At 35.8% G+C, this 27,408-nt stretch overlaps 1 protein-coding gene across 2 annotated transcripts; it reads right to left on the bottom strand.

Moving 5' to 3' along the window:
- Positions 1-10,761: 10,761 nt before the first annotated feature.
- tom1l2 (target of myb1 like 2 membrane trafficking protein) lies at positions 10,762-27,336 on the bottom strand. 2 transcript variants are annotated; one of them, XM_067370318.1, is made up of 15 exons: positions 27,273-27,336; positions 26,619-26,703; positions 26,210-26,288; positions 25,959-26,108; positions 24,495-24,629; positions 24,164-24,331; positions 23,961-24,077; positions 23,685-23,818; positions 22,908-22,956; positions 19,271-19,436; positions 19,050-19,164; positions 18,050-18,122; positions 17,014-17,073; positions 16,498-16,534; positions 10,762-13,973 (listed from the first exon to the last, which is right to left on the bottom strand). In XM_067370318.1, the coding sequence occupies exons 1-15, from the start codon at positions 27,322-27,324 to the stop codon at positions 13,819-13,821; spliced, it is 1,575 nt and encodes a 524-aa protein (XP_067226419.1). In that variant the 5' UTR covers positions 27,325-27,336; the 3' UTR covers positions 10,762-13,818. The 2 variants fall into 2 exon arrangements, with proteins under 2 accessions (XP_067226419.1, XP_067226420.1); XM_067370319.1 differs by lacking the exon at positions 17,014-17,073.
- Between the last annotated feature and the right edge of the window lie 72 nt (positions 27,337-27,408).

The following is a 27,408-nucleotide window of genomic DNA, read 5'->3' as shown; positions in this document are numbered from 1 at the left end:
ATTAAAAGCATTAAACACAAACAGGTTATAAATAAATAAAACTAAATCCCAGCCAGTTTTAATAATGTTCAAATTAAGCACAATATTTATCATCAAGAATTAAAAAATGTAAAGAGTGGTCTCTTATATATATATATATATATATATATATATATATATATATATATATATATATATATATATATATATATATATATATATATATATATATATATATATATATATATATATATATAAAACATTTGTATACCATTAATAAAAAATTTCATGACTTTCTACACAAAAATATAAAATATATTTGTGAATACACACACACACACACACACACACACACACATATATATATATTTACTTTTTATAAAGAAAGTCCATTTCACATGACATAAAATGTTTTATTAATGGTATAGAAACGCTTTGGCACATTTGAATAGACATAACTGAATATTAACAAACTGTCAGACAAGTGCAGTCTAACCTTCTCCAAATCTCCTTAATCTCTCTGACTGACCTTTTCCATTTATATGAAATCTGACTAAATGCGATCCAAACACTCTATTAGAATACATATCACTCATAAAGCAGTGAGTTTAGAACGGAAGCCTGTTAACATTTATTTTCCTTCTAAGGTGTATCAATCATTGCTTGCTTTGTGCTCAGGAGGGGACATTTTTCAATTTAACCTTTATATTACGAAGTGACTGCATCAGAAAGGTTTCAACACACTTAACATGAGTGGCATTTAATATAGCATTACACTTGCAAGGTTAGCCGGAGATGTGACCTTATTCAAATCCTGCTGCCACTACAACACCTATCCTGATGCAATTATAATTAAACGCCTTATGCCGGCTTGCAAATCCTCTGATCGATCACTGATATTAAGGTAAATATTGCACTGCCCCCAGTGAACATCTAACTCTAAAACTGTTATGGATCAGCAGGTTTCTATTAACAGCATTGTTGATGTTGTGCGCTCTGGTGTGGATATATTTGGGTAAATTAACTTAGCATAAAGTGCTTCAAGGCTTGATCTTAAAAGGCCCAAGATACCCCCCCAAAAACTCCAAGCTCTGGCTGCATTCCTTTACCCTGCCGTGGCGTTAGGAATACTGTTACTGTAAGGAGTAAAAGCTCATTTTTGCTATGATTTTTAATCAAAATCAGTTTACAGTTCATAGATTAATGTGTCACTTTTTGTTTTGGAATATTGTGACAGTGTTGCTCGCTTGGCTTGTCTGTTGTTGTACAAATCTTAAGATAAAAATTGTATCTTCCCCCCTCATATTTGTAAATAAACCCTCTTTTTGTGCATATATTTATTGCGTTATACTGAAGCATTGTCAGCGAGGTGAAATGAGAGGCTTAGGGCTAAGTAAACAGCACTGAACGAGGAAATTGGGAAATCAGTGATGTGCAACGATAATAGCACCCATATAATAAACATAAACAGCTAATTTACGCAAAATGTTTAGCTTTCATTGCCTTTTCCCCTGTTTTAAAATTGGATTTTGGCCAGGAAATTATTACAAAAACGATGAAACCTTTAAGAAATACTTCTTAAAAGGGGAAAAAGCAATCCGATAATGCAATAAAAAGTCCCTGATTAACAATCATGACTTCCTTAAGGTGTGATTTTTAGTGCATACTAAGGATGTAGCATTCATTGAATAACTCCCGATCCAATGAATAAAGCCGGATGTGTACATATGCTTCTGAATAACCTAAAGAGCTAAAGAGAGCTCTTTAAATAACTGCGGGTTATGAGGTTTTTAAACCTTTAAGATGCTATGCTTTGGACTGACAACGGTTAAATGTAGCTAGAAAGTTATTTGAATATTATCATGTTTACACATATAGTGATGGAGGTATTTTGTGGTAATCAACATTCTAAAGTCTAAATACCTAAAAATTCACAGGAGACCATAAACCTAACTGGCCATGTCTTGAAAATGTTACAGTCATCAAACCTGCATTTCTATCAACACAAAGCCATGACTGTCATGCCATGTTTTCTATGCAATACTTAGTAATTTGAGGCAGGGAACACGTTAATGGGCCTTTGCGCTATGATCAGGAAATAATTAATTTCCATTGCCCTTGATGAAAATGTTTATGCACTTGTTGTGTTTACTACTACAGCATTTCTAACACAAGAGGTTTTAATTTTAACCCTTAGTCAGGAATGTGCCATGCGAGCCTGATTCTCATTGGTGCTTGCATCATTTCCTCTAAATTGTTGTCAAATTTGTCCACATGCACAGAGGATTCTTGTCTTCAAGGGTTTACGAGAAACAATGCAACCCCTTCACTGGCAGTCATGTAAATTAATATTAATAAAATATCTCTGAAATAAAGTGGTTATGATAGAAACACTCACCTTTTAGACGTGGAGCTGCTCTTTCTGTTAACACTCGCTTCTGTTTGAGATCATTTCCTGTTGAAAGTTGTGCTTTCATCCAGACTAGCTTTTTAGTAGTCTGAAACAGGTTCGCTCTGAATGTGCTTTCTTCCTTCTCCTGAAATAACTTCTTTAAACTGAACCTTGTGCCTTTTCTAGGCTGTCTGTGTGTTGTGAAGTTCAAACGTTTGTAGATTTTTGATCAAAAAATATATAAATAAAACAGTAATAGTGAAATATTATGATTTAAAATCAATGTTTTCGATTGTAATATATTTTAAAATGTAATTTAAAGGTGTATTCAGTAATATTTCAAATACACTGTTTGGAAGTTAGTCCAACAACAAACATCTAACCAATCAGCATTAGGGGGCGTATGACAGTCGAGGAGACAGAATGAGCAAGAGGGAGATTTGAAAATAAGAAGAAAAAACTGCAGAACGAGAAATTGGACACAATACAAAAGCTCAAAAGAATATAACTGGAATGAAGGTTTATGATGTTTATATTAGAAAAGCTTTCCAGCGCTGCAGAGAGCTAAGTGGGAAGGCCTGAAAACAGATGTGGAGGCTGCTTTGATCCGCTCATGTGAGTAACACTGGGTTTTGATTGTCTGGAGCTGCTGTGCTGTTGGCGATTAACAACGAACACTATGGGCCCTATTTTAACGATCTAAAAGCAAAGTGTAAAGCGCACGGCGCAGGTGCACTCAGGGCGTGTCCAAATCCACTTTTGCTATTTTAACGACGGAAAAACGGTCCGTGCGCCAGGCGCATTTTTTAAATGGGTTGTTCCTATTCTCTTAATGAGTAATGGGCGTAACGTTCAATAAACCAATCAGAGTGTCATCTCCCATTCCCTTTAAGAGCGCGATGTGCTCGCGCCATGGCGGATTGCTATTTACATGGCGGAATTTGTTGGCGATGAGTCAGTTAACATATATGTGTGTGTATTGGCACTATTGTTCAATTAATTATCCAATTTCGTTCATCATTATAAGTAGTAATAGGCTGAATTGAAAATAGGTAGCCTAATTCTAATACACGCAATGACTATACATCATTACATTTTTATATTTATGTAGCCTACACAATAATATTCTTTTACACTGTAATCCTTTTGTTTTTAATATTTGGCATGTTTGTGTGAAAACTCTCTGTGTGTAATAAGAAAAAGTCAACTCGCACTGTGGACGCGCCCAGAGGAGCAGTTTCTACCAACGCGCACTAACAAAAAAATATTGCGCCATTGACTTTAGACTTTAGACCAGGTTTGAGTTGGTCTATGGCACAGTCTATTTTCAGCTCCTTAAAATAGCAATGCGCCTGAACACACCTCTTTTTTAGACCAGCACGCCCATGGGCGCACTAACTGGCACAAATGCATTTACTAATTTAAGGACGTGCCGCTGAACGGGAAAACGCGAATGGCGCCGGACGCAAAACTAGCAAACACGCTTGCGCTGCACCTTGCGTCGCATTGCGCCGGGTGTATTATAGGGCCCTTTGTATTTTCTCTTGTGTACTGTACGTTCATTTTTTGTGCTTCCTTGTCGTTTGTTCATCAACTGCACTTTATTTTTCGTGAAGCATTTTGTTGCACATCAGCTGTGATAAACAGACATCCACTCGCTAGAGTATGTGGTGTTTAGCGTCATTGATAGTGCATTCGCCTCATTATGCCAGCAACGATCGGGCCGGGGTTCGAGAGTTTTTTCGAGTGTGAGTTTTGGAGGCGGAGCAATGAAGAGAAAGGTGGGTTTGTTTGGGTTGATTTAAAATATCAACAATGTCCAACAGCGTAGTTCAAATACTACTTACAGCAGTTTTTAAGGGATGTTTTGTTTTTAATGACTAATTTGATTAAACTATCAAAATATGAGGAAAATATTTTATGTTTTTTAAATATTTCAAATATGAAGAACACTAAACTTGACAATCATTTGGCAAAAAACTACAGCTACAAGTTTTATTTTACTATGCAAAAAAATAAAATAAAAATTGCATAAACGGGGTGTCTATTTACACTAAGTGCAAATAGCGTTCCTTGTTGGCAAACACTATTTACACTAGCTCCACCCACCAATGTCTGGTTGGGCCACTCAAGTTTTTAAAAAGACAGAAGGTATTCAACATCTTTTGAGGCACAGCAGTAGCGGGTGAGACTCGCAGACCTACTTTTAACGCATTCGACGCGGGTTCAAATCTGCCTTTTGCCGAGCTCTCATTTATTTTCAATAAAAATGAAAATAATCTAAAAGTGGAAATAAACGGCAAACAAGTGTTTAATAATATTAAAAGTGTTTATAAGTGGAAGGTGTAGGGAAGGTTTTTATTCTCCCAATAAGGCAGCATCTATTTAATAATTAATAAATATAATCATTTACACTCTATGATATTATTGCAGCCTGTTAATGTACAAAAATACTGAGGTGCAAATAGTATCTGCCAATATGACGTATAGATAGCATCTAATTACTATTTACTCTTTTTGCAAAAAACTTAAACTTTTACATGGTGTAAATAGAAGCTATTGCTAATTGTCACCTATAGTGTAAATAGCATATCGTTAAGAAAATGCGACTATTGTCACTTTGTGTAAATAGAATGCTATTGTCATTAGTGTAAATAGCCGCTGACAAAACAAAAAGATCTCAGGAAAAAGCATACACTGACTACAAAATAATCAGTTAATATTTTGTTGGTTTTCTCTTGTTTTTGATTTGTTTTTTATATGACAGGCTGGCCAAAAAATTGGCAGCACAATTTCATTGTTATCACAAATAAAACAACTGACTCCAAACACAACTATAATAATTGAAAGGAAAAAAAATTTTTTTTTCTCTCTGAAATATATGTATTACACAATTATTGACAACCCTTCATGTAATACTCTGTGCAACCTTCCTTTGCCAATAAGAGCTCTGGATCTTCTCCTAGAATGCGTAATAGTGATGATGAACAAATGGCAATAGATCTGAGACCATTCCTCCATACAGAAGCTCTCCAGATCCTTCAGATTCAGAGCTCCATGCCTGTAGACTCCTTTTTAAGCTCATCCCACAGTTTTTTTATGGAGTCAGGGGACAGTCCATGGCAAAACCTTCATTCTGCGGTCAGTGAATTATCCTGTTGTTTATTTTGAGATGTGCTTTGGATCATTGTCATGCTGCAAGATCCAACCACAGGCAGGGTCAGTCAGCTGTTGATTTAATATTTGCTGGTACTTGATGGAGTTTTGTTGTCCAGGGTATCTGGAAGAAAATTAGCCTCAAAGCATTAAAGATCCACCACAATACTTAACAGTGGGGGTGTAAATTGCTATACAGATGTTTCTGTCTATGCCAAAACCATCTCTGGGGTTTTTCCAACAAGCTTTATTTTGGTCTCATCTGACCATAAACCCAGTCCCACTGAAAGTTCCAGTAAAGCCTGGCAAACCATAGGTGCATGAGACTGCTGTTTGTTGTCACCAAAAGCTTTTTCATTGCAACCTTTGCAAACAAGTTGTGGTTATATATGTGAGGTCTGATCACAGTTTTGGAGACATTCTAACCCGAAAACCCAACTAGCATCTGCAATTCTCCGACTTTGATCCTTATCAAACCATCTTCCTCAGTGCGTGTTACAATATCCAATTGATTTAAACTTCTTAAGCGTTCCTGATCACTAAGGTGGACTTAAACATACCACATGAATGGGAATATACTTCAGTTAGATTTTTACTTATTAGAATTTGTTGGGGTGCCAATAATTTTGGCACAAATATTTTGGAGAAAATATTTGTGCCAAAAACATTTATTTCATGATGAGCTTTTTCCCCCCATTTTCAATTCTTTTCCTTCAATGAAAGGTTCGAATTTTTGATGAAAGATCAAAAAGATAAACAATGTAGATTTTTTTTTTCACAGCCGCCTTTGCTCATATTTACTAATATATATATACACACACATATATACATACATACATATATATACATATATATACACATACATACATACATACATATACATACATACATACATACATATACATACATATATATATATATATATATATATATATATATATATATATATATATATATATATATACATACATATATATACACATACATACATACATACATATACATACATATATATATACATATACATATATATATATATATATATATATATATATATATACACATATACATATTTATACATATATATATATATACGTACATAATATATATATATATATATATATATATATATATATATATACACACATACATACATACATACATATATATACACATACATACATATATACATATAAATATATACATAGTGTGCAGGACACTAAAGTTAATTTATGTAAGTGATGATAGCAAAATAAAGTAAACTGTGACATATTATACGCAAAAATTCTTCATACAGTGGACTACCAGTAAAATTGATAAAATTTGGAAACAAAAATTATTCAGATACTTTGACCTGACCATGTTTTTCTTAAGTGTTATCTGACATAATTAAGATTAATTTTTTTCTGACACAGTTTAACACTGAGATCTTTTTATTACCCCTTTTTTTAAACTATAGTGAATAAACTGTATTAATGAATGAAATGTTCTTCAAGGTGTCTAAATAAATTTTGGTTTGACTATATATAAATTAAAAAATTAAAATGAAGTAATGTAGTTTCAGAGCTTAGCTATAAAACGTTAAAATCGTAATAAAATAGTTAAAAATATAAGTATCACAGTGAACTAGAGTTTAACGTTAGATCTAGTGCTGGGCAAGTTTTTCAAATACCATCATGTGTAGCTGAAACAATTGCTGCATTTATTTAATGGCCATGAACATGAAGAGCACTATGTAGAGTGTATTAAAGAGGGGGCCTCTATTAATTTTTCAAGTCAAGTCAAGTCACCTTCATTTATATAGTGCTTTTTACAATGCAGATTGTGTCAAAGCAGCTTTACATTGATAATTGGTATATAATTTTTCCTTTTATAGAAAAGTGTCAATGCAGGCAGATCAGAAGCACTGTTAAATAAATGTCAAGGATACTGTTGAATATCAAATGTCAAGTCAAATTAAATTAAATTAGGGCTGCACGATTAATCGTATTTTATCACGATATCGATATCTGCTTCTCTCGATTGATTTTAAATAATCGTCACGATATTGGCCCGCTCTATGAAAATGAACATAATTTGGAAATATTGGAAGTAATATTAGGAATTTCGCTGTTTTATCTTTTGAAGTTCCTAATGGTTTTACCAGTTTTCATAATGTTGATCAGCTAGAAATGATTTTTCTTTGCTTTACGAATTTGCAGGGCAATTTGAATCTGGTTTGTCTTATTGCAAACGAATTGTGTTGCTTTAAAATCTAATGTGAATACATATTACAAAGCGCTCACCAAAACCATGTTTTGTATTGATTTACCATCTAATGAAGTTATCATAGTTGGTTAAATTTAAGTCTTTGTGCCACCTACAGGCCTTTTGGGTGAAGTGTAGGTTGGTAAAGAACTTGCAAAATAGCCATAGTTACATTACTCTTTTGATAGAATAAACATGATTAGGGGAGAGTGGGGGCGGTTGCAACACTTTTTACAATTCCTTCAGTTTCTCAGCGACTGTTTGTATTAGAAAGACAAAAAATATTTATATTAAACCCATATATGTCACCTACCTGCCCATACTGTTGCAACATGTGTACATGTGATAATATGAAAGTAATTTGTACTTAAATGGACCCTGAAAAATGTTGCAACTGTCCCCATATATGGGGACAGTTGCAACAGTACCGAGGGGCAGTTGCAACAGTCATTTAGATGTAATAAAACTCATACTTCTGCATCATTTTTCAAATCTTTTTTTTTAGTTTATTTGAGACCAGAGTTCATTGAGTTAACTTTTTAAAGTAAAAAACAACCAAGTACACAACCATGTAACACCTTTGTCAAAATCCCACAAACTGATTTATGTAGGCCCAACTCAAATGTGATTTTCTGCCTAATAACATCAACTCATGCAGTTCTGACGGAAGAAGAAAACTAGAGCAAGCTGTTTGCATGTGCACAACTCACCAGCACATGATGTGGGTGTTTGCCAGTGTGTTGCTATGCATTTGCAAAGTATTTTTTGTTGTTGTTACTTACTAGTCCCTCCTTCAAAGCCAATTTGAAAATCATAAATCTGAATATCATATATCTGATCATTTGCAATGAGACAGCATAAATTCCTCAACAAGATGCATAATTTGAGGCAGTTAGAGTGAGTTAGGGGTTTGCTCTAAACACAGACACTATGCATGAGCCATATTAATAGCGATGCATGGTTTAGCAAAGAGACTAAATGAATAAATGCTAAGAAATACTAAGAAAATATGCACAACATATCCAAGCACAGACCTCTAGCTTGGCTACAATATGTGCTATTTCTCTAATATGCAGTATATATGCGCATTTTCTGATGATGAACTGTATGCCTTTAATATCTTAAAAGTTGTTCAAAGCATTTCTAAGGATATTGATTTTCTGAGATGGTGAATGGGAACATGTTTTGTGTAACATTAGCAACACAGTATTTGCTGTTTGATATCGTAGTCAAACAAATGCTAAGCATATCAATTATCGTTATGTGACCTCACTGTCCTGCCATCATTGCTTACTACAGCAGCAGCTAAGGACAGAATAGGTAGAGGGACACCCCTTTCTGTTGTCCTTTTCCTGTAAAAAAAAAAAGTTGTCCATACTGAAAAAAACAGAACAGAAAATGTAGGATACACTGCAGAGTTTGACTTTTAAAAAAGCAATTTGCTGAAATACAAAGAGGAGATACCTGATTATTGAAATATGTTCTTTATCAAACCACTGAATTGCCTTTTATATAAATTTTTATCTAATTGTCATTATTATTGTCATGAGGAACAATTGCAACACCATGTGGGGACAGTTGCAACAATGCGTTGCAACTGTCCCACCCCCTGGCAGCCATCTTAAAACTAGTGATGCTAGCCTAACACATTAGCTTGAACACATTGTACCCAAGTCTGTTAAGAGCTAAGAAAATGCACATTCAAACTATAAAACTATAAAAAACAATACTTAAACAGTTTAGACAGTATGACAAAAAATCTAGTAGTAAAAAAAGTTACTTTTTTGCCTTGAATTTCAGTTCTCCTATAAGGAGGTTTAGCATGTAGCTGTTAACTTCCAGAAAGAAGGAGGGGCATACTGAGCATGTGCAGTAGGAATGTCATGACTCTAGCTCATTCCTAATTGGATAAATCAGCAATGTTGCAACTGCCACACGTTGCAACTGTCCCCACTCTCCCCTAATAATCGTGATTATAATTTTGAGGAAACTGTGGCACTGGCTGTCGTGTTGATGATGTCTTCACAATGGATGATCTAGTCGACTCGATCTCTGCTGAAACAGGGCTGCGTTGTGGTCGTGTCAAGGCACCGGTCCTCGGTCTCATCTGGAAACGGCCCCGAATCCGTTTGACTACGGTTAACCTCGGGATAAACAGTAAGACTAATATTAGCGTAGATGCCATTCTTTTTCTGATGTAACAAGTACATCTGGTGTTATAGGTAGTGTTCCCGGTTCCGGCTGAACTAATTTATGCAGCCTAATAATCCTTTAACGGATTTGAAAATATAAATATATAATGTGTTATGTGTATTAGTGTTACACAGACTAATGACTCATTTCCACAGTTATCATTATCGCAAATCTAGTAAAACCTTTTATATTTTCTTTTTTTTTTTTTAATTAATACACATTTATAACACTATATATTACATTACCTTGTCAGTAAATGACAAAAAAATGAATTAATGCTGGTGTGAGGGTTTTTCTAATACAACGGTTGAGGGAATGTAATGGGTGGAGCTTGACTTAATAAGGTTTAAGTACAGAGTTATGGGTAGAGTTGTGGGTGTTGCTGAACCTTCAAGCCCAACCCATTACAGTCTCGAGAGGGGGAGCTGGATGTCAAGTTCCACCCACTGGCTCTGCAGAGAATTTGACATCTTTCTCTCTTCTGACCAACATAATCAGTCCAGCTATATTTTTTTTCCCTCTTTTGAAAATAAGTGGAAACTTTTTTTTTATTTTTTATTTCATTACAACCGCCAAAACAAAAGTTTCGGTCTAACTTGAAGAAATTATGAAAAACATATTACTATTGCACATCAGAATACTCAAATAATAATAATTTTTAAAACATTATTTATAATAAACAGCATGGAAGTTTTCACAAATTTGAATTTAAACAGTAAACATGCCAAAAACAAAGGGAAAATGTTTACTAAATTGATTTTATTACCTTCATTTTTAAAAGTAAATTTGTATTTGACATCGCAATGTTTTATATGCTATGTACTCAGTAAAATAAACCACTATAAACTTATATAAATTTCCACACGGTGACATCCCAAACCGTGATAATGATTTTTGGTCATACCACCCAGCGCTACTTAGATCTGTAATTCAAAAAAATTAGACAACTTAATATATTTTATATGACATACAATTATACAATAGACAGTCTGGTAACAGATCACCATCTTGGTATGTTTTATTGGAGTTCAACACATGCATGAATCAAACAGTACAGAGAGCAGCTTGAGGTATAACAACAGGTAAGCACACAGACCAACACCAGTACAATCTGTAAAACCAAGATTGACCAGAGAAATGATCACCGGTTAGAGAGTACAGCTTATGCCAGCCCTTCACACTCACACACGCACGCACGCACGCTGCAGTTTTTACTTCCTTTATAGAGATGTGTCATGTTGGAAAGCTAGATTCTCTCCTTCCCCTCCCTTGGTAAACACAGGATAAACACGGTGTCTGCATCAGGATATCAGGAGCGGTTGTTCACACACATATACATAGACACACACACATAACTCCAAATACATATCAAAGAGAAGAAAAGTGCCGTACCTATAAAGAAATGCTCTCAAAGGTACAAAAGGGTTTCTTTACTGAAGACATTGGCATAACCTGACCATGTGCTGGGGATAATTTATATGTGATTGAAATAAGTCAGTGAAACGTTTTCACTCCAAACTGAAACGAGAAAAAGAAGTAGAAACTCCAAACCTAGGATCTTTACAGTTCCTTCATACTAATATAAAGTAACCAATACTGACTTCAGAAATAAAATATGCAAAATAAATTTCTTTTACATTCTCAAACTGCACATTTCTGAGGCTAATGTACAGCCAAAACCATTTCAAATAAAATCAAACTGTAGTGCAGCATTGATAGATTAAATTGCACATTTGCTGAGAAATTGAAGGTAGTTGATAATAAAGTGATAGTTACAGCCAACCAAGGATGTATAACGTTTTCCATGTCAGCGATAGTGTCAAAAACAATAACAACAGCATTTAAATGGGATGGTTAACATCCATAAGAGGTAAAATCTGTTTTTTATTTTTTTTTTTATTTTAGTGTACATATTAATAACGTGAAGGGGGATATATAAATTTCTTAAAACTAACAAGTCAATTATGACCACCAGCCATATCCCTCAAGTCTCCTGTTATCAAAAGAAAATAAGCCACAATATTTTAGTATTAATGCTTGTGCATTAACAGACTGCATCCCTGCTACAGCTAACCTTGAATTTCTTCCCTTTTTTTTTTTACTTAGCTCTTCTAAATACCCAAACTAACAAATCAATGTCACCTGATATAGTGCTGTATGTACAACAGCTTCAGCTTTTCATAGCTCCTCAAACAGTTTCCCCTTAAATTGTTTTAACAGATCTACCAGAGTTATTAACCGTAACATTTACAAACACAGCATAATGAACTCCCAATAATTCTGCCAAAGAAGGCGATCCTCAAAATCACCCAATTATTGAACTGAAATTATAAATGCAAGAGGGCCAAAGCTTAGTTACTCAATAGATCTGGGGTTGTTTTCATTTGTAATACATATTTTATGTAGTGTGACAAATCATATAAAATTATTAGCCATGCAAAAGTGCACTGTCCCTTTGATTTGTGCTCACCTACTGTATATAAACAAATAAAATCTTACACAAATACAAACACAACTAAAACTCATCTGGATGTTTTAAGTTAGTTGACTCTACACTTAAATTATTTGCTAAGGTTAACCATTTGGTCCGTCAAAACAGTATGTACACAACAGCGAGACACAGCACTCGAACTAAAGATATTACATCAGCACATTCACCTCACTAAATCAAATCTGTGGTGTGCAAACATGAGAGTACCAAACGTTAAATGACCATTAGCGGACTACACCTTAAACTACCCACCACCTGTTCTTTAAGGCAGATCCATTTCATTCCTTAATAACAACGCTAAGCTCGACACCACTTCTGCAGCAGTTGTAAAATCCAATTTAAACTGCCTCGCAGTCACCATCAGTTCTCTAGAAACTCCATTTGTTTTCGATCTCGTAATAGACAGCGTTGAAATGAAGGACAGCTTAAATTCTGTATTTGAACAAAAGCTCTTTTAACACAGCCGAAAGGCGAATAATTCTTTCAGTGCAAATTAAATTGAAATACATACTTTTTGTTCCTATTAATGCTTTCTAATAGGCAATGCTTTTGCCACGTAAAATATCATTTAAAAGAATCCAGTGGAATAATAATCATATAATTTTTCCATCGATGTGACCTATGTAGTGAAGAGATGTGGTACAAACACAGCATCTCTGTCATTTTGCCTTTTAAATCTTCAGTTTGCAAAATGTTTTAATTTTAATAAATTAGGAATATGCTTAAAACTTCTCTCTAATGTCTCATTCAATAACATTGTAATATCGTAATATGACAAAATACCATCAGAGGTATTAATTGGAAATTTTATAATAAATAATCCTATGTATAACATCCCTTTAAAGCAAATCTTCTGGTAGATAAAGTTGAAGAAAAAAAAAAGAAGAAAAACTAACAATTATTAGCTCCCTTTACAGATTATCCTTGAGGAAATAGAAATAGGATTATTCAGCTGTTGCATGCAGGATCACAGTGAACACAAAGTTAGACATGGCCGGATCGGGTAGTAGACTTTACATTAATTTGCTTGCTTTATACCACAAATATCAATTAAAAAAATAGACATTGACCTCTCGAACCCACGTGGTACGGTATGCTTTTAGGGAGTTCTTTTAGGGAGTAGGGTGGAACTTATACAGCATTTTCAATGGAATGAAAACTTGGTAAAGTATGAAAATGTCCATTATGAAAATGTCTAGATCATGAAACAGTTCTGATCACTTCAGCTGTGATAGTGTTGATTGTGCTGGAGAAGCAGGAAGCAGGAGAGAAAAAAGGGATGCTGATGGATCTGCAAAGGGACTGACCCACCACTGCCACAGAAGCAGAGCTGAGCCGCCCCAGAGGATCTGACACTTATCTACAAGGCAAAGAGGGCATCCTCGGACCTGCCTGACTTTTTACTTGCGCTGGCAGAAGCGCCGGAAGCAGCAGAAAGCTCATCACTCGGGGGCGTCGGCAGTGTGGGCACCATCTCTGCTGCTTTGGCTCTCTCCTCTAGAAACTTGTCAAACTCTGGAAGAAAATTTTCATGCGTTTAAAGCCTTTAACTGCTGGGTCTATGAATAGATACACTACCACTGTAAAAACAGTAATATTGTCAAAATATTACAATTAAAATATAACTTTTATATTTTACAATGTAATGTAACATATTGTAGAAAATGTAATGTAATATAAACGTAATATACACTAATCAGTCATAACATTATGAGCACTGACAGGTGAAGTGTATAACACTGATCATCTCTTCATCACGGCACCTGTTAGTGGGTGGGATGAATTAGGCAGCAAGTGAACATTTTGTCCTCAAAGTTGACGTGTTAGAAGCAGGAAAAATGGGCAAGTGTACGGATTTGAGAGAGTTTGACAAGGGCCAAATTGTGATGGCTAGACGATTGGGTCAGAGCATCTCAAAAACTGCAGCTCTTGTGAGGTGTTCCTGGTCTGCAGTGGTCAGTATCTATCAAAAGTGGTCCAAGGAAGGAACAGTGGTGAACCAGAGACAGGGTCATGGGCGGCCAAGGCTCATTGATGTACGGGGGGAGCAAAGGCTGGGTCGTGTTGTCCGATCCAACAGACTATTGTAGCTCAAACTGCTCAAGAAGTTGATGCTGGTTCTGACAGAAAGGTGTCAATTATGGTCAGTTTATGGTAAATAAGAACACAGAGCATCACAGGTTGTTGCGTATGGGGCTGCATAGACGCAGACCAGTCAGGGTGCCCATGCTGACCCCTGTCCACCGCCGAAAGCATGAACAGTGGACACGTAAGGTGGCAATGTTCTGCTGGGGAACCTTGGGTCCTGCCATCCATTTGGATGTTATTTTGACACGTACCACCTACCTAGGCATTGTTGCAGACCATGTACGGGCTTTCATGGAATCAGTATTCCCTGGTGGCTGTGGCCTCTTTCAGCAGGATAATGTGTCCTGCCACAAAGCAAAAATGGTTCAGGAATGGTTTGAGGAGCACAACAAGGAGTTTGAAATGTTGACTTGGCCTCCAAATTCCCCAGATCTCAATCCAGTCAAGCATCTGTGGGATGTTCTGGACACACAAGTCCGATCCATGGAAGCCCCATCTCGCAACTTACAGGTCTTGAAGGATCTGCTGCTAACATCTTGGTGGCAGATACCACAGCACACCTTCAGGTGTCTAGTGGAGTCCATGCGTCAACGGGTCAGGGCTGTTTTGGCAGCAAAAGGTAGTGATGGGGAGTCGACTTCTCGACTCTGAATAGCCCGAGTTGGGGTCGACTCCAGCGACTTCATCGCTCAATTTATTACCGATTCTCGAATCCATAGCCTACATAATGGATGGCAGTTAAGTGTAAAATGTCTATGGTTAAGTGCACTGAACAAGGAGTCAACGAAATGAAGCGAGGAATTCGGACACTGACGAATCGCGTCAGAGAGCTGTCGCAGAAACTTTGTCACATATATTTATGTAGCTTACTTTAGAAATAGATAACCATCATAGTGAATTTAGTTTGTTATTATACATACCTCCATGTCAGCTTTGATATTGATGGTAGCTTATATTATTGCAATAAATATAGATTTGATTTTCCATAGTTAACCGTGTTCATTAAACTAACCATAAATAAAAATAATAAAAAACTCACATCAACAATAAACAACTTAAGTGTACATTGTATACATTTTTTATGTATTGTATTAATTTTAGTATCCATAACTCTCGTGTCCAAGCACTTTTAAGACAATGATCATGTGCATTTAGCGCCATTATAATGAGATGAATTCATTAAAGAATCCCTGCTTTCTCGTTTATTTAATTGTGACATAATATTCGACCACAGATGTTTTTCATGACTATTCGCTCGGTAAAATTAGGTATCGTAATTAGCAACATTGATAGGCTACTCATCAAGTCATCTCTAAATTGGACTAATTTGGACAGTCTAGCTAAATGTGTGTTGTTTTAATGAGGGGATTTTAAGGCTTTGCTTTGGGAAAAAATAAATTAAATGTGAAAGGACTGCCATCTTGGCTTATTTATGACCCTGTTTTTATGTACAGTAAATGGAGTCGAGAGTCGGAGTCGACTCCAAAAAAACCTGGAATCGAACACCCCTAGCAAAAGGGGAACCAACACAACATTAGGAAGGTGGTCATAATGTTATGCCCCATTGGTATATTTTAAAATGTCATTTATTCCTGTGATGGCAAAGCTGAATTTTACTCCAGTCTTCAGTGTCACATGATCCTTCAGAAATAATTCTAATATGCTGATTTGGTGCTCAAGAAACAGTTCTTATTATTTTCAATGCTGAAGTCAGTTGTGCTGCCTAATATTTTAGTGTAAAATGCAATTAAATTTTTTTTTTCAGGATTTTTTGATGAATATAAAAGTTCAAAAGAACAGCATATATTTGAAATAGAAATCTTTTTTAACATGTATATGTCCTTTAATATCACTTTAGATCAATTTAACACATCATTACTTAATAAGTGTTAATTTCTAAAAAACAAACAAAAAAATTGAACAATAGTGTAAATCAAGTAATTCTTCATACCTTCACTTGTCACACCCTCCTCTCCTTCATCTCCTTTCTGAAGGCAAGTAGAAAAAAGGGTAAAATATTTCAGCGCATGAAGGCTTGTTAAAAAAAGGAGCACAATTTATTTGCAACCACATCAAACATTATAATTTCTGTCCTTCAAAATACCAATAAAATGTTTTCTTGATTTAACAGATTATCTAAATTATATTACCCAAAACATCCAAAGACATTAGTATAGAAAATAAAAGTGTTAAAAGCATGTCAAGCAGGGGTCTGTTCACTACGCACTCAGTGTACTAAAATAACTGACAGAATATCCCAGAAAAGTAAGGAACGCAGCAAAACCATACAAGGTAAGTCGTTAGTGACCCCAAAAAGAGGGTACAAGGTAGTCAGCCAAGAATAAAAAGGCAAGCAAAAAGAAATATGCCATTACAAGGGCATATTTCTTTTCAAATAAGTGGGTTATGTCCTGAAGAAGATGAAAAAAAAAAAATTAAATAAAAATAAACGAAAAGGAAATCTCACCACATCAGTACAGAGCCACTCCTCAATGTCATCCATGACAGAGGACTGGTCAAGAGCTGCCTATGGGCCCAAACCATGGGCCGGAGCAAAGCAAATAATAAATAAAAATAATAATCCCAAGAAAACATGACAAAAACAAACAAACAAACAAACAAACAACAAAAAACAAAACAAAAACAATAAGACTTTAACATAAAAGTCTTAATCCAATATTAGTAAACTACCCCATATAGACACGTGGTAATAACTAAAAAACATGCACAGCACGTCACCGCAGAAAAAAGCAATTCAAGACTCTATTGAGCTGCACTGGCTGAATATCATTCAAGAATTACTAATATGTAAAAATAAAAGTATATTCTGAATTCCTGCTTCCAGACAGAATTTCTTGCAACTCAAATGTTTATATTCATCAACTACTGTCATCTTCTGAGTGTGGAGTATGGTACACTACATACGTTTCTGTGTACTAGTACATACTTAGCATAACAGTATTTAATTAATGTCTTTGACATGAAAACAATGAGTCCACACAGGCATATGCTTAAGGAAACGGCAAGAAACTGTCCTAAAATAAACACACACACACACACACACGCAAACACGTTTGTTTTTGTGAAATGTGGGGACATTTCATAGGCCTTATGGTTTTTATACTGTACAAACCTGTATTTTCTATTGCCCTACACTACCCCTACACCTAAACCTACCCATCACAGGAAACTATGCACACTTTTACTTTCTCAAAAAAATTCTTTATGATTTATAAGCCTTTTGAAAAATGGGGACATGGGGTAATGTCCTCATAAGTCACCCTCTCCTTGTAATACTTATGTCATACCCATGTCATTATACAAATTTGTGTCCTGATATGTCACAAAAACACACACACACACACACACACACACACACACACACACACACACACACACACACACACACACACACACACACACACACACACACACACACACACACACACACACACACACACACACACACACACACACACACACACACACACACACAAACTTACCCCAGTGTTTTGTTGTCTGACATCTAAAGTTGGGGCCACTCCACTTGAAGCCTTTGTGTCTTCGAATGGTGCACTGAGAGTTCAAAACCAGCAATGTGTGAGTTAAATGCTAATAATATAATATAATGTAATATAATATAATATAATGTAATATAATATAATATAATATAATATAATATAATATAATATAATATAATATAATATAATATAATATAATGCCCCTCCCCCACATTTACTATAATTGGATAATAGTAATCTGTTAATATAATAATTAAATTAGACTATTTGATTTAACATTTTTCATTAAATTAGACATTATTCAACAAATAAATAAATATTTTTTTAAATAATAAAAAAATCTATATAAAGTAATTAAGGATGTTAATACTGTGGGGCTTATGGCAGTCGTTTTACCTAGTGGTGGGGCAAGATGGACCCTCCTCTTAATTTAAAATTTTGCACAATTAGAACTAATTAGTTTAATGTTTCCTTTTATTTCCCTTAATAACATACTGAATGATGTATCATCATAAAGCCATCTTCAAATAGAATAAAATTGACATAAATGGTAAACACGAGAACCAATGAGGTTCGTTTTAGCGCGACAACAAATACATGACGCACACACAAGCTTCTGTGTTTACGTTATGAGCTCCATGTACATGTGTTTATTTGTGAATAATATCCTAAATTGAATCTGTTTAAATATAGCGATAGTATCTCTTCACAAGACTTGGATTAAACTGCTTGATTCATATGGATTCATTTCAGTTTTGGTTATCTGGGCTTTCAATAGAGGAAAAGAAACAGGTTTTATTAAAAATATCTCAATTTGAGTTTCGAAGATCGACTAAAGTCTAATGGGTTTGGAACGACATGAAGGTGAGCAAATGATGACAGAATTTACATTTTTGGGTGAACTACCCATTTAAGGGGGGCATTTTACTATACAATATATATAAAGCTATTAGTTGTATTAAAATTTTGATTTGTTTCATACTTCTTCCGCTCAGGAATGGTACCAGTCCTGGTCTGGGCAAACATGTCAAAGTCATCTTGGGGCTGACAGGTAGTCAAAGAGCTCAAGGTGCCAGTCACACTATCAGAACCGACATCTGTGAAGCATCGGTATTCTCACATTAGTACAGGCAAACAAATCAGCTTCTCTCTACCGATATCTAAAATGTAAACAATATTGTGGACCCAAGGTACGAGACTCACCCAAACCAGCCAATCTGGAGGACAGCGTGACTGGAGAGGCAGAGCGAACTGCAGCCACAGAGGGAGGCAGGCTGGACGGAGGAGTAGCGCTGATCCTGGGACTGACCACCGCAGGAGACCCCGGTCCCAGGTCAATCAGGTTGTCTTCTGTCGCCTCGTTCAGGACCTGTGGATACGCAACACCATTTCACATAGACACATTGGTTACAGACACTTTAGGGGGAAAAATTATTTACTTGCTATCTTACCTTTACATCATGAACATTTTCAAACTGGTCTACATACTTCTTTTTACTATTTTGTTTTTTTTTTAACTTAAAAAAAAATGTTGGCTTTAAAAAAAAAAAAGAGAGAGACCCTGCAGTCAGTTCTATAAGTGGAGAGAAGTACATACATTGCATACATACATTGCTTTCACCTGTTTCACCAAGTCTTTTGTGAGAGGAAGTCTAATCTGTAACTCAAAGTACACTAAGAATTGATGAAAAGGTGAAGTGGTGAGACTGTACAGGAACAATGACTGTTAGACTGGGCAAGAGAGGGAAGGCTAAGGAATTTTCTCAAGCTAATTGTTACTCAGTGTGCGAATGTTACTTATAGCCTTTGTTTCTTTGCAGCATTTTAAAAAATGCTGTATTTTAGAGGAGTTGTGCTTAAATGTGTTTGAATCCTCTATTCTATAAGTCAAAAGCACTTAAAGGATTAGTTCACTTTCAAATAAAAATTACCCCAAGCTTTACTTACCTTCAAGCCATCCTAGGTGTATATGACTTTCTTCTTTCTGACAAACACAATTGTAGAAATATTAATAAAAATCCTAACGCATCCAAGCTTTATAATGGCAGTATACGTTACCAAATGAGTATGAGCTGAAGAAAGTGTCTCCATCCATATCCATCCATTATAAAGATACTCCACACAGCTCCAGAGGGTTAATAAAGGCCTTCTGAAGTGAAGTGATGCATTTGTGTAAAAAAGTTATGAAGTAGAATATCTAGCCTTTATTAACCCTCCGGAGCCGTGTGGAGTACACGTTTATGATGGATGGATATGGATGGAGACCAAGCGGCAACCTCCCCCTTTCTCTCGTGAAGCCAATACGGAAGTAATTTAAACTGCGATTCATCGACAGGCCGCTAGGGACAGGCTCCAAAAGAGAGCAGAATCTCATAGAGTCCCATGTTAAATTGGCCAAGTTTATAGCAGAAAAAAACATGTTTACAAGTTGGTTCAAATTGAGGTTTTGGTCTATACTGCTATTTTTGCCCTTCATGACAACTCTTAGGGGGGTGAATTTTTTTATAACTTATCCGTTTAAATTATATTAAGCCTTAAAGTTCTGCATAATTAAGGGCGTGGTCACTTGAGTGACAGGTAGATTGCGCTGCTGTCTGTGAGCCGTCATGTTACCTCAGCCGTTTTTGTGCTTTTTTTCTCGATTATTTTATACAATTATAAAATATGGCTTGCTGCATAATATTCGAGACTGATGTGTGTCTGTGTGCATGCATGGGGAAGAGACACAGAACACACGTTGTTGGATCGTGGCATTGGCTGAAAGTTTTGATTGCGAGATTTACTACAGTGACAATACCAGGAGGATATACAACTCTGACAGCACTGCTTGGATATTATAACTAAAACTGCTGCACTATTTTGAAAAAAAATATACTTTGGACACATGCTCATTTGGTTATATGATCATATACAGTTTTACAACATAAAGGCTGCTCAGATTGCATCCTTTCTTGAAGAACGATGACAGAGAGCAGATCATTCAGAAGAATGATGATGTGAAATGGACATTTATATTTTACCCAAGTGTCACAGATTGGATTCATCTCGCGATCTCTATTTCATTATAAAGGTATGAAGTCCCATTTGATGTTCCATGTTGTTATTTGCACACCCAACACAAATTACTGGTGTTGGAGCATCTATATCTTAAAAAAAAACAGTAAATTGACAGTAAACCTTTAGAACTTTCTGATGTTAAAACTTATCTTTATTAATAATTTAGATAGTATCTAGATAGATAACTCCTTTGCTTGCTAACGTGGTCACGTCGAGCTAGGCGGGCGTGGTTTCAGCAACCAATCACATCAGCTCAAACCATCTCCCCGCCTCTTTGCCCATTTTCAGTTATCCGGGAGTGACGTGCAGTGACACGCAGCTAAGATGGCCACGGCCTCATTTTCGCTTCAAAACTGCTGTTCAGAACTCTATGGGTGACGTCACGGACGCTACGTCCATATTTTTTTTACAGTCTATGATGGAGACACTTTCTTCAGCTCTTACTCATTTGGTAACGCACACTGCCATTATAAAGCTCGGATGCCTCAGGATATTTATTAATAATATCTCTACGATTGTGTTCGTCAGAAAGAAGAAAGTCATATACATCTAGGATGGCTTGAGGGTGAGTACAGCTTGGGCTAATTTTCATTTGAAAGTGAACTAATCCTTTAAAAAAGAAAAACCAAATTTAAGCCATAAGCACCCATAAATAAATAATAATAGACACATGCTGTCATAATGTGATTTGTCAGAAGCAATAATACAGCTGTGCTCTATAGCTGTACTGTGTAGTAAAGTAGAAAAAGCACATAAACAATCTGTGATAAATGCCTCTGTAACTGGCTTCAGATTCTATGACAGTGAAATACATCATATATAATTTGTGCATGTAGCTTTTCCGTAGTACTAGACACCACATGAGTAAATTGAACAATAGTTTTTTAACAAAATCATTACTATTCAAAAGTTTGGAGTAAAAAGATTTTTAGAAATAATTTAGAAATATTATTACGGTTTTTATTAAATAACTGTTTTCTACTTCAGAAATCATTCTAATATGCTGATTTGGTGCTTGAGAAACATTTTTGTGGAAACCGTGATATATTTTTATCGTCATCGTATCCCAAACTTTTGAACAGCTGTGTATTTCTCTCATACAATCCTGAAAATTACAAAAATAGCCTAAAGTAGCAGAATATTGCTGTGGTATGCCATTAAAAATCATATTTCCATTACATGAAAAGCACTGTTCCTAAATCCCCATTTAGTCTATTTTATTTGAAGCAGTGGAGGAACTAGTACTAGGATAAGCAAATGGAGGGGTTGGCAAGCAAAGGTCACAGACTGCGGGACAGGCATTCTACATGCTAGCGGAGGTTCGTTGGATGCAACACGGGACTTGGACTGCACCACGGGACAGGACAGCACCAGCCAATGCTGACATAACATTCTTTAGCATCTGCATGTCCAAGTAAAAAATGAGATTAGATGACTCATACTTGCCTCCCTCAGCTAGCAATACCAAAATAAAAATAAGAAAAACAAATCACAAAACAGACCAAACCACACAATAAATAACACCAACATGCAATTACATTTTAAGTTGATAACCGCACATGATGAAAGTGTTTGCATCTCAAATCAAACGTACCATGCTTTCTCAGAGCATATTTTAGAGCAAAAAGCAAGCAATGAGGGCAAGAGAATGACTCTGAGCTGTTCTTTTGGCATGAACAATTTACCTTACGTGTGTTTGGAGGGGGTAAAAAACACACACATTGATGATGAACCGATGCTAACACACGGATAAAACAACTCTCCAAAAGAAGACACAACCTACCCCATTGTTTACGCCTTGTGCAGTTCGGCCAGATCGGAACCTCTCGTATCTAAAGAAAAAGCAAGAAAAGTGAGCAAACAAAATCAACTAATTAAAACCTTACCCTCACTTAAAATGGCCTTTCATGAAGCATTAAGAGGATAATTCACCAAAAAATTAAAATTCTCTCATAATTTAATCACCCTCATGTTGTTAGACTTTGGTTAATCTTTGAAACACAACTATATTTTTCAATAAACCGGAGATGATTCTGTTCCAGGTAACCAAAAAAGATCCATAAAGGTCTTGTGAAGTGATACAAACGCTTTATATGATAAACAGATTTAATTTAGTCTTTTATTCACATATAAACACATAGAGAAGCTTGTATGTGCATCACGTGCTAAAAACAAACATCACTGGTTTTTGTGCATTAGTGCACACACATTTGAGCTTCTGTGTTTATCATATGTGATGTGCTCTATGCATGTGTGTCCATAATTATTTAGATGTAGATAAAAGTGTAAATGAAATCTGTTCCTCATATAAAGTGATCACATATGTTCACAAGACTTGGATTAACCTGCTCAATTCATATGAATTAATTTTATGATGCCTTTATGATCTTGTTGGAACTTCTGATTTTTTGGTTACCTGGACCTTCAATGAAGGGACAGAAGCCTCTCAGGTTCATCTTAATTTGGGTTTCAAAGATTAACCAGTCTTTGAAATTATAATTTTTTGGGGGGTGAACTATCCCTTTAAAAGAAAAGGTAAATTCATTCTGCTTGTTCACACCTCTCATAACGTAGGAAGATGTTGTTGAGGTCGTCATTGACGTGCAGGAGCTCCTCCGTGACTTCCTCATTGGACACGCGTGAGATGAGCTCAACTATCCTCTGCTGCATGGCCCTGCACGTCCTGTTCAATTCCTTCAAAGAAAGCAAACAAACCTTGTAATACTGAATAAAAAAAAAATTGTCAACATAATGCTGTACCAACACTCCCTCTAGTGGCCTTATGTAGCTCTTTCAAGAATCCAGCAATACAGTATATAAACAAAAAATGAGAAACCTGCAGAAGCTCATGATCAGATGGATCTTCTTGACCGGGAACCATCTCAGTCAACATCTCCGACATCACCTTAGTGTTCCCACGCACAATGTCGAGCTCACTGCGCAGCTTGCAAATCTAATCAATTATATCATTATGCAATCTGTGAATACAAATGCTGATAATTTCATTTAAAAGAATGAAACAAGGAGGTTCTACAGCACCTGTTCAGGGGAAGGGTTGATGGGCCCAGAGATGTGCAGATTGGGCATCTGTGGGGAGGTGTGTGTCACAGGGGCAGAGAAGGGAGGAGCGGAGGCAGGGTGAGGCTGTGGCTTGGGCTGGACTGGAGCACTGTATTTTGGCTGATCCAACTCTGGAGCAGTTTGCAACTATTATCAACAGAGCAAGACAATGAGCTATATTGCAGAGATAAAGAGGGATAGTAAAGCGATAAAGTTAAGTAAATGATAAGTGACATTATATTTTAGAGGAGGCTGCCATAACCTCAACAATTTGACAACAAACTATAACATGCCTGGCTTCAACACTTACCCTTTGTGGTGTGTGAATGGGGGACAAGGTCTCTAATTCAGATCGTGGAAACTCTATACCTTTCCTTTTCATTTCTTCATAGACATGGACTACTCCCGTTAAATCTGGACTACTCCTGAAGGCATCTGCCCATGCCTGATGACATACAGAGTACATGCAAACTTAATGTGTGAAAACATGACATATAAAAATGCATCAGACTAGCTGTTAATCAATATAGTTTATTACTGGTGTATAATAATATCATTTCTAAAGCTAATCAAGGAACGCAATTTCAGCTGCTCAGATCTTGTCTACTTGAACATTCAGTACCTTGTTAATAATTGTAGGCACACTGCAAAACAAGCTAGACTACTGCTGAAAAAATATGGGGTCAGTAAGATGTTTTTAATAAAATCTTGCAAGAAGACTCTTACATTTATTTGATCAAAAATAAAGTAATAACAGTAACAGTTAAATTACCGTTTCTATTTTAATAAATTTTAAAATGTAATTTATTCCTGTGATGGCTGAATTACGCCAGTATTCAGTGTCACATGATCCTTCAGAAATCATTTTATTATTTATTTTTATTTATTTTATTATTTATTATTTGATCAAAAATAAAGCAATAACAGTAACAGTTAAATTACCGTTTCTATTTTAATACATTTTAAAATGTAATTTATTCCTGTGATGGCTGAATTACGCCAGTCTTCAGCGTCACATGATCCTTCAGAAATCATTTTATTATGCTGATTTGCTGCTCAAGAAATATTTCTCATTATTATTAATGTAGAAAACAGTTGCGTTGCTTTAATATTTTTTTGAGTAAACTGTGATACCTTTAGTTGTCGTGATTCTTTGATGAATAGAAAGTAAAAAAAAAAAAAACATTTATTTGAAATACAATTTCTTTACTGTTACTTTTGAACAATTTAATGTGTCCTTGCTGAATAAATGTATTAATTTTTTTCAAAATTTCTATTTTCATTTCTACCCCAGACTTTTGAAAAGTATTATTAGTAACTACAATCAGGTGGCTGTTTTAAATAAAGTTGTTTGAATGTCAAACAAAAATGCAAAGCACAAACATCACCTGCCAAGATTTCTTTGGACAAAGCCATTCTAAATATTCCATTTTGATCATTTTATTGTGAGAAATTTCTGGCATCACATTAAACACAAGACCATGTAAATTCAAGTCACCCTTGGTCATTGGAGCCAAACATGGTAACCTGATCCACTAGGTTGTAATGAGCACAACTTCAGTGCCAACGAATCAGCAAGATCTCCTTGACTACCGAGCATCAGGTAACCAGCCCCATGATGCACCACCTCTCGCTCTCTCCATCATTGCCCTCTTTTTGAAATGGTTCATGTCATGTTTCCTTTCCTCATGTTATGTTTAAACCATAACATTTTTCTTTACTGATCATGAACAACCAAAACACCCCCCCGAAAAAATCCAGATTTCTGCCATACCTGTATCAAAGCTAGTACTTTGTCCTGCACAATGGCGGGTGGGTTGTTTTTAGGAGATATAATTTTCACCAAAACGCCATCAATGAAGTCCCGGGTGGTGACGAGCGCGTGGAACCGATAGCCACAGTTTTTTACACATGTCTCAAGAACCTGAACACATTATGAAAATCTAAATAAACAGAACAATCTAAAAGAAATTATTAGCCGTTAGTAAGATTATAAAGAGAAAAGTTCCAATGACTGTTGCCCACCGTCAGTGTAAGCATCACCTCCCTGTAGTTTTTATTCCCATTAAGCCTCTTCTTCACAGCTCTTATAGCATCCTTAGGCCTATAAATCAGATAAATAACTAAATAACACATATATGCAGCTAAAAAGCAATTCATTGTATAGTTACAATAACAAGGTCAAGTGAAAGAATTATGTTCTTCTAGAAAGCATTGCCAGGTTCCATAAATAACACATTGTTGATGACTTTTCAATTTATGTAACGTCCTGGACTTGATTCTTCAGCCATAGTTAAACATTTTATTCACAGGAAAAATTTTAAACTATAACAATGACATCAACTTCTGGATTTGTGTAGCAATGTTTTAGTTTCCTAAGGTTTACTGAATATGTAAACAAAAAGCTATAAATCATGCATCTTTCATGTCTCACCCATCTTCTGTTTCATTGATTATGTCACAAATTTCCATATTCAAGGTCCAGTCTTCACTTTGCAGGGAGCCATCTGTGGCCCTTTCTGGAGAAGATCAAAAGGCAAACTAATAGGAGCATAGGTTACTGCCTGGAACTAACAAGAGAATCTGGAAAAACATCGGCACTGATGACAATGCACTGATCTGCAAACTGCTGTGCAATATGTGCTTGATTGTTGGGTGTCTTCCAAAGCAAGCGGTCATGTTCCTCACACAGAGTGGCCATTTATAAATCTTGATCAATAGTATGATTCATTTACACACATTACCTCAAGCTTTAGCTATGAACCTGGGTGTGAGAGATAAACGCAGTGTCCTCTGGCTAACAGGCTAACACCAGCTGTAGTAGTTACTTGAGCTTGCTTAAATTCGTTTCAGCATTTCTCCTCTCTAGAATTTGCTATTAAAGAATTAAGAAAATAACTATTTTATAGCACATTTTGGAACTAACTGAGTTATACCAGCTAGCATGAATGAGCATTAGCTGTTAGCCAGCTAAGTGACAGGCTCATATGTTGAGCTTCTGCACAGCGGTTCAGCTAAATGCATCGCTTTAGACGTTAACTTGTTGCGACACAATTTTTAAGCATCATTTAATTTCTGAAAAACATACCAATGCACTGTCCCACTGGAGTACTGTATGGGTTTCCCAGCAAGAACTCCATCTTGTCAACATATCCAACGATTAACAGTCAATGAGACAGTAAACACTCAAGCCCCGCCCCTGAACGACTCCTATTGGTCGTTTA

Source organism: Chanodichthys erythropterus, chromosome 19, assembly GCF_024489055.1.
Source record: "Chanodichthys erythropterus isolate Z2021 chromosome 19, ASM2448905v1, whole genome shotgun sequence".
NCBI classification, from domain to species: domain Eukaryota; kingdom Metazoa; phylum Chordata; class Actinopteri; order Cypriniformes; family Xenocyprididae; genus Chanodichthys; species Chanodichthys erythropterus.
Note: the sequence above shows the minus strand (reverse complement) of the source record. Positions and strands in the feature narration are given on the sequence as shown.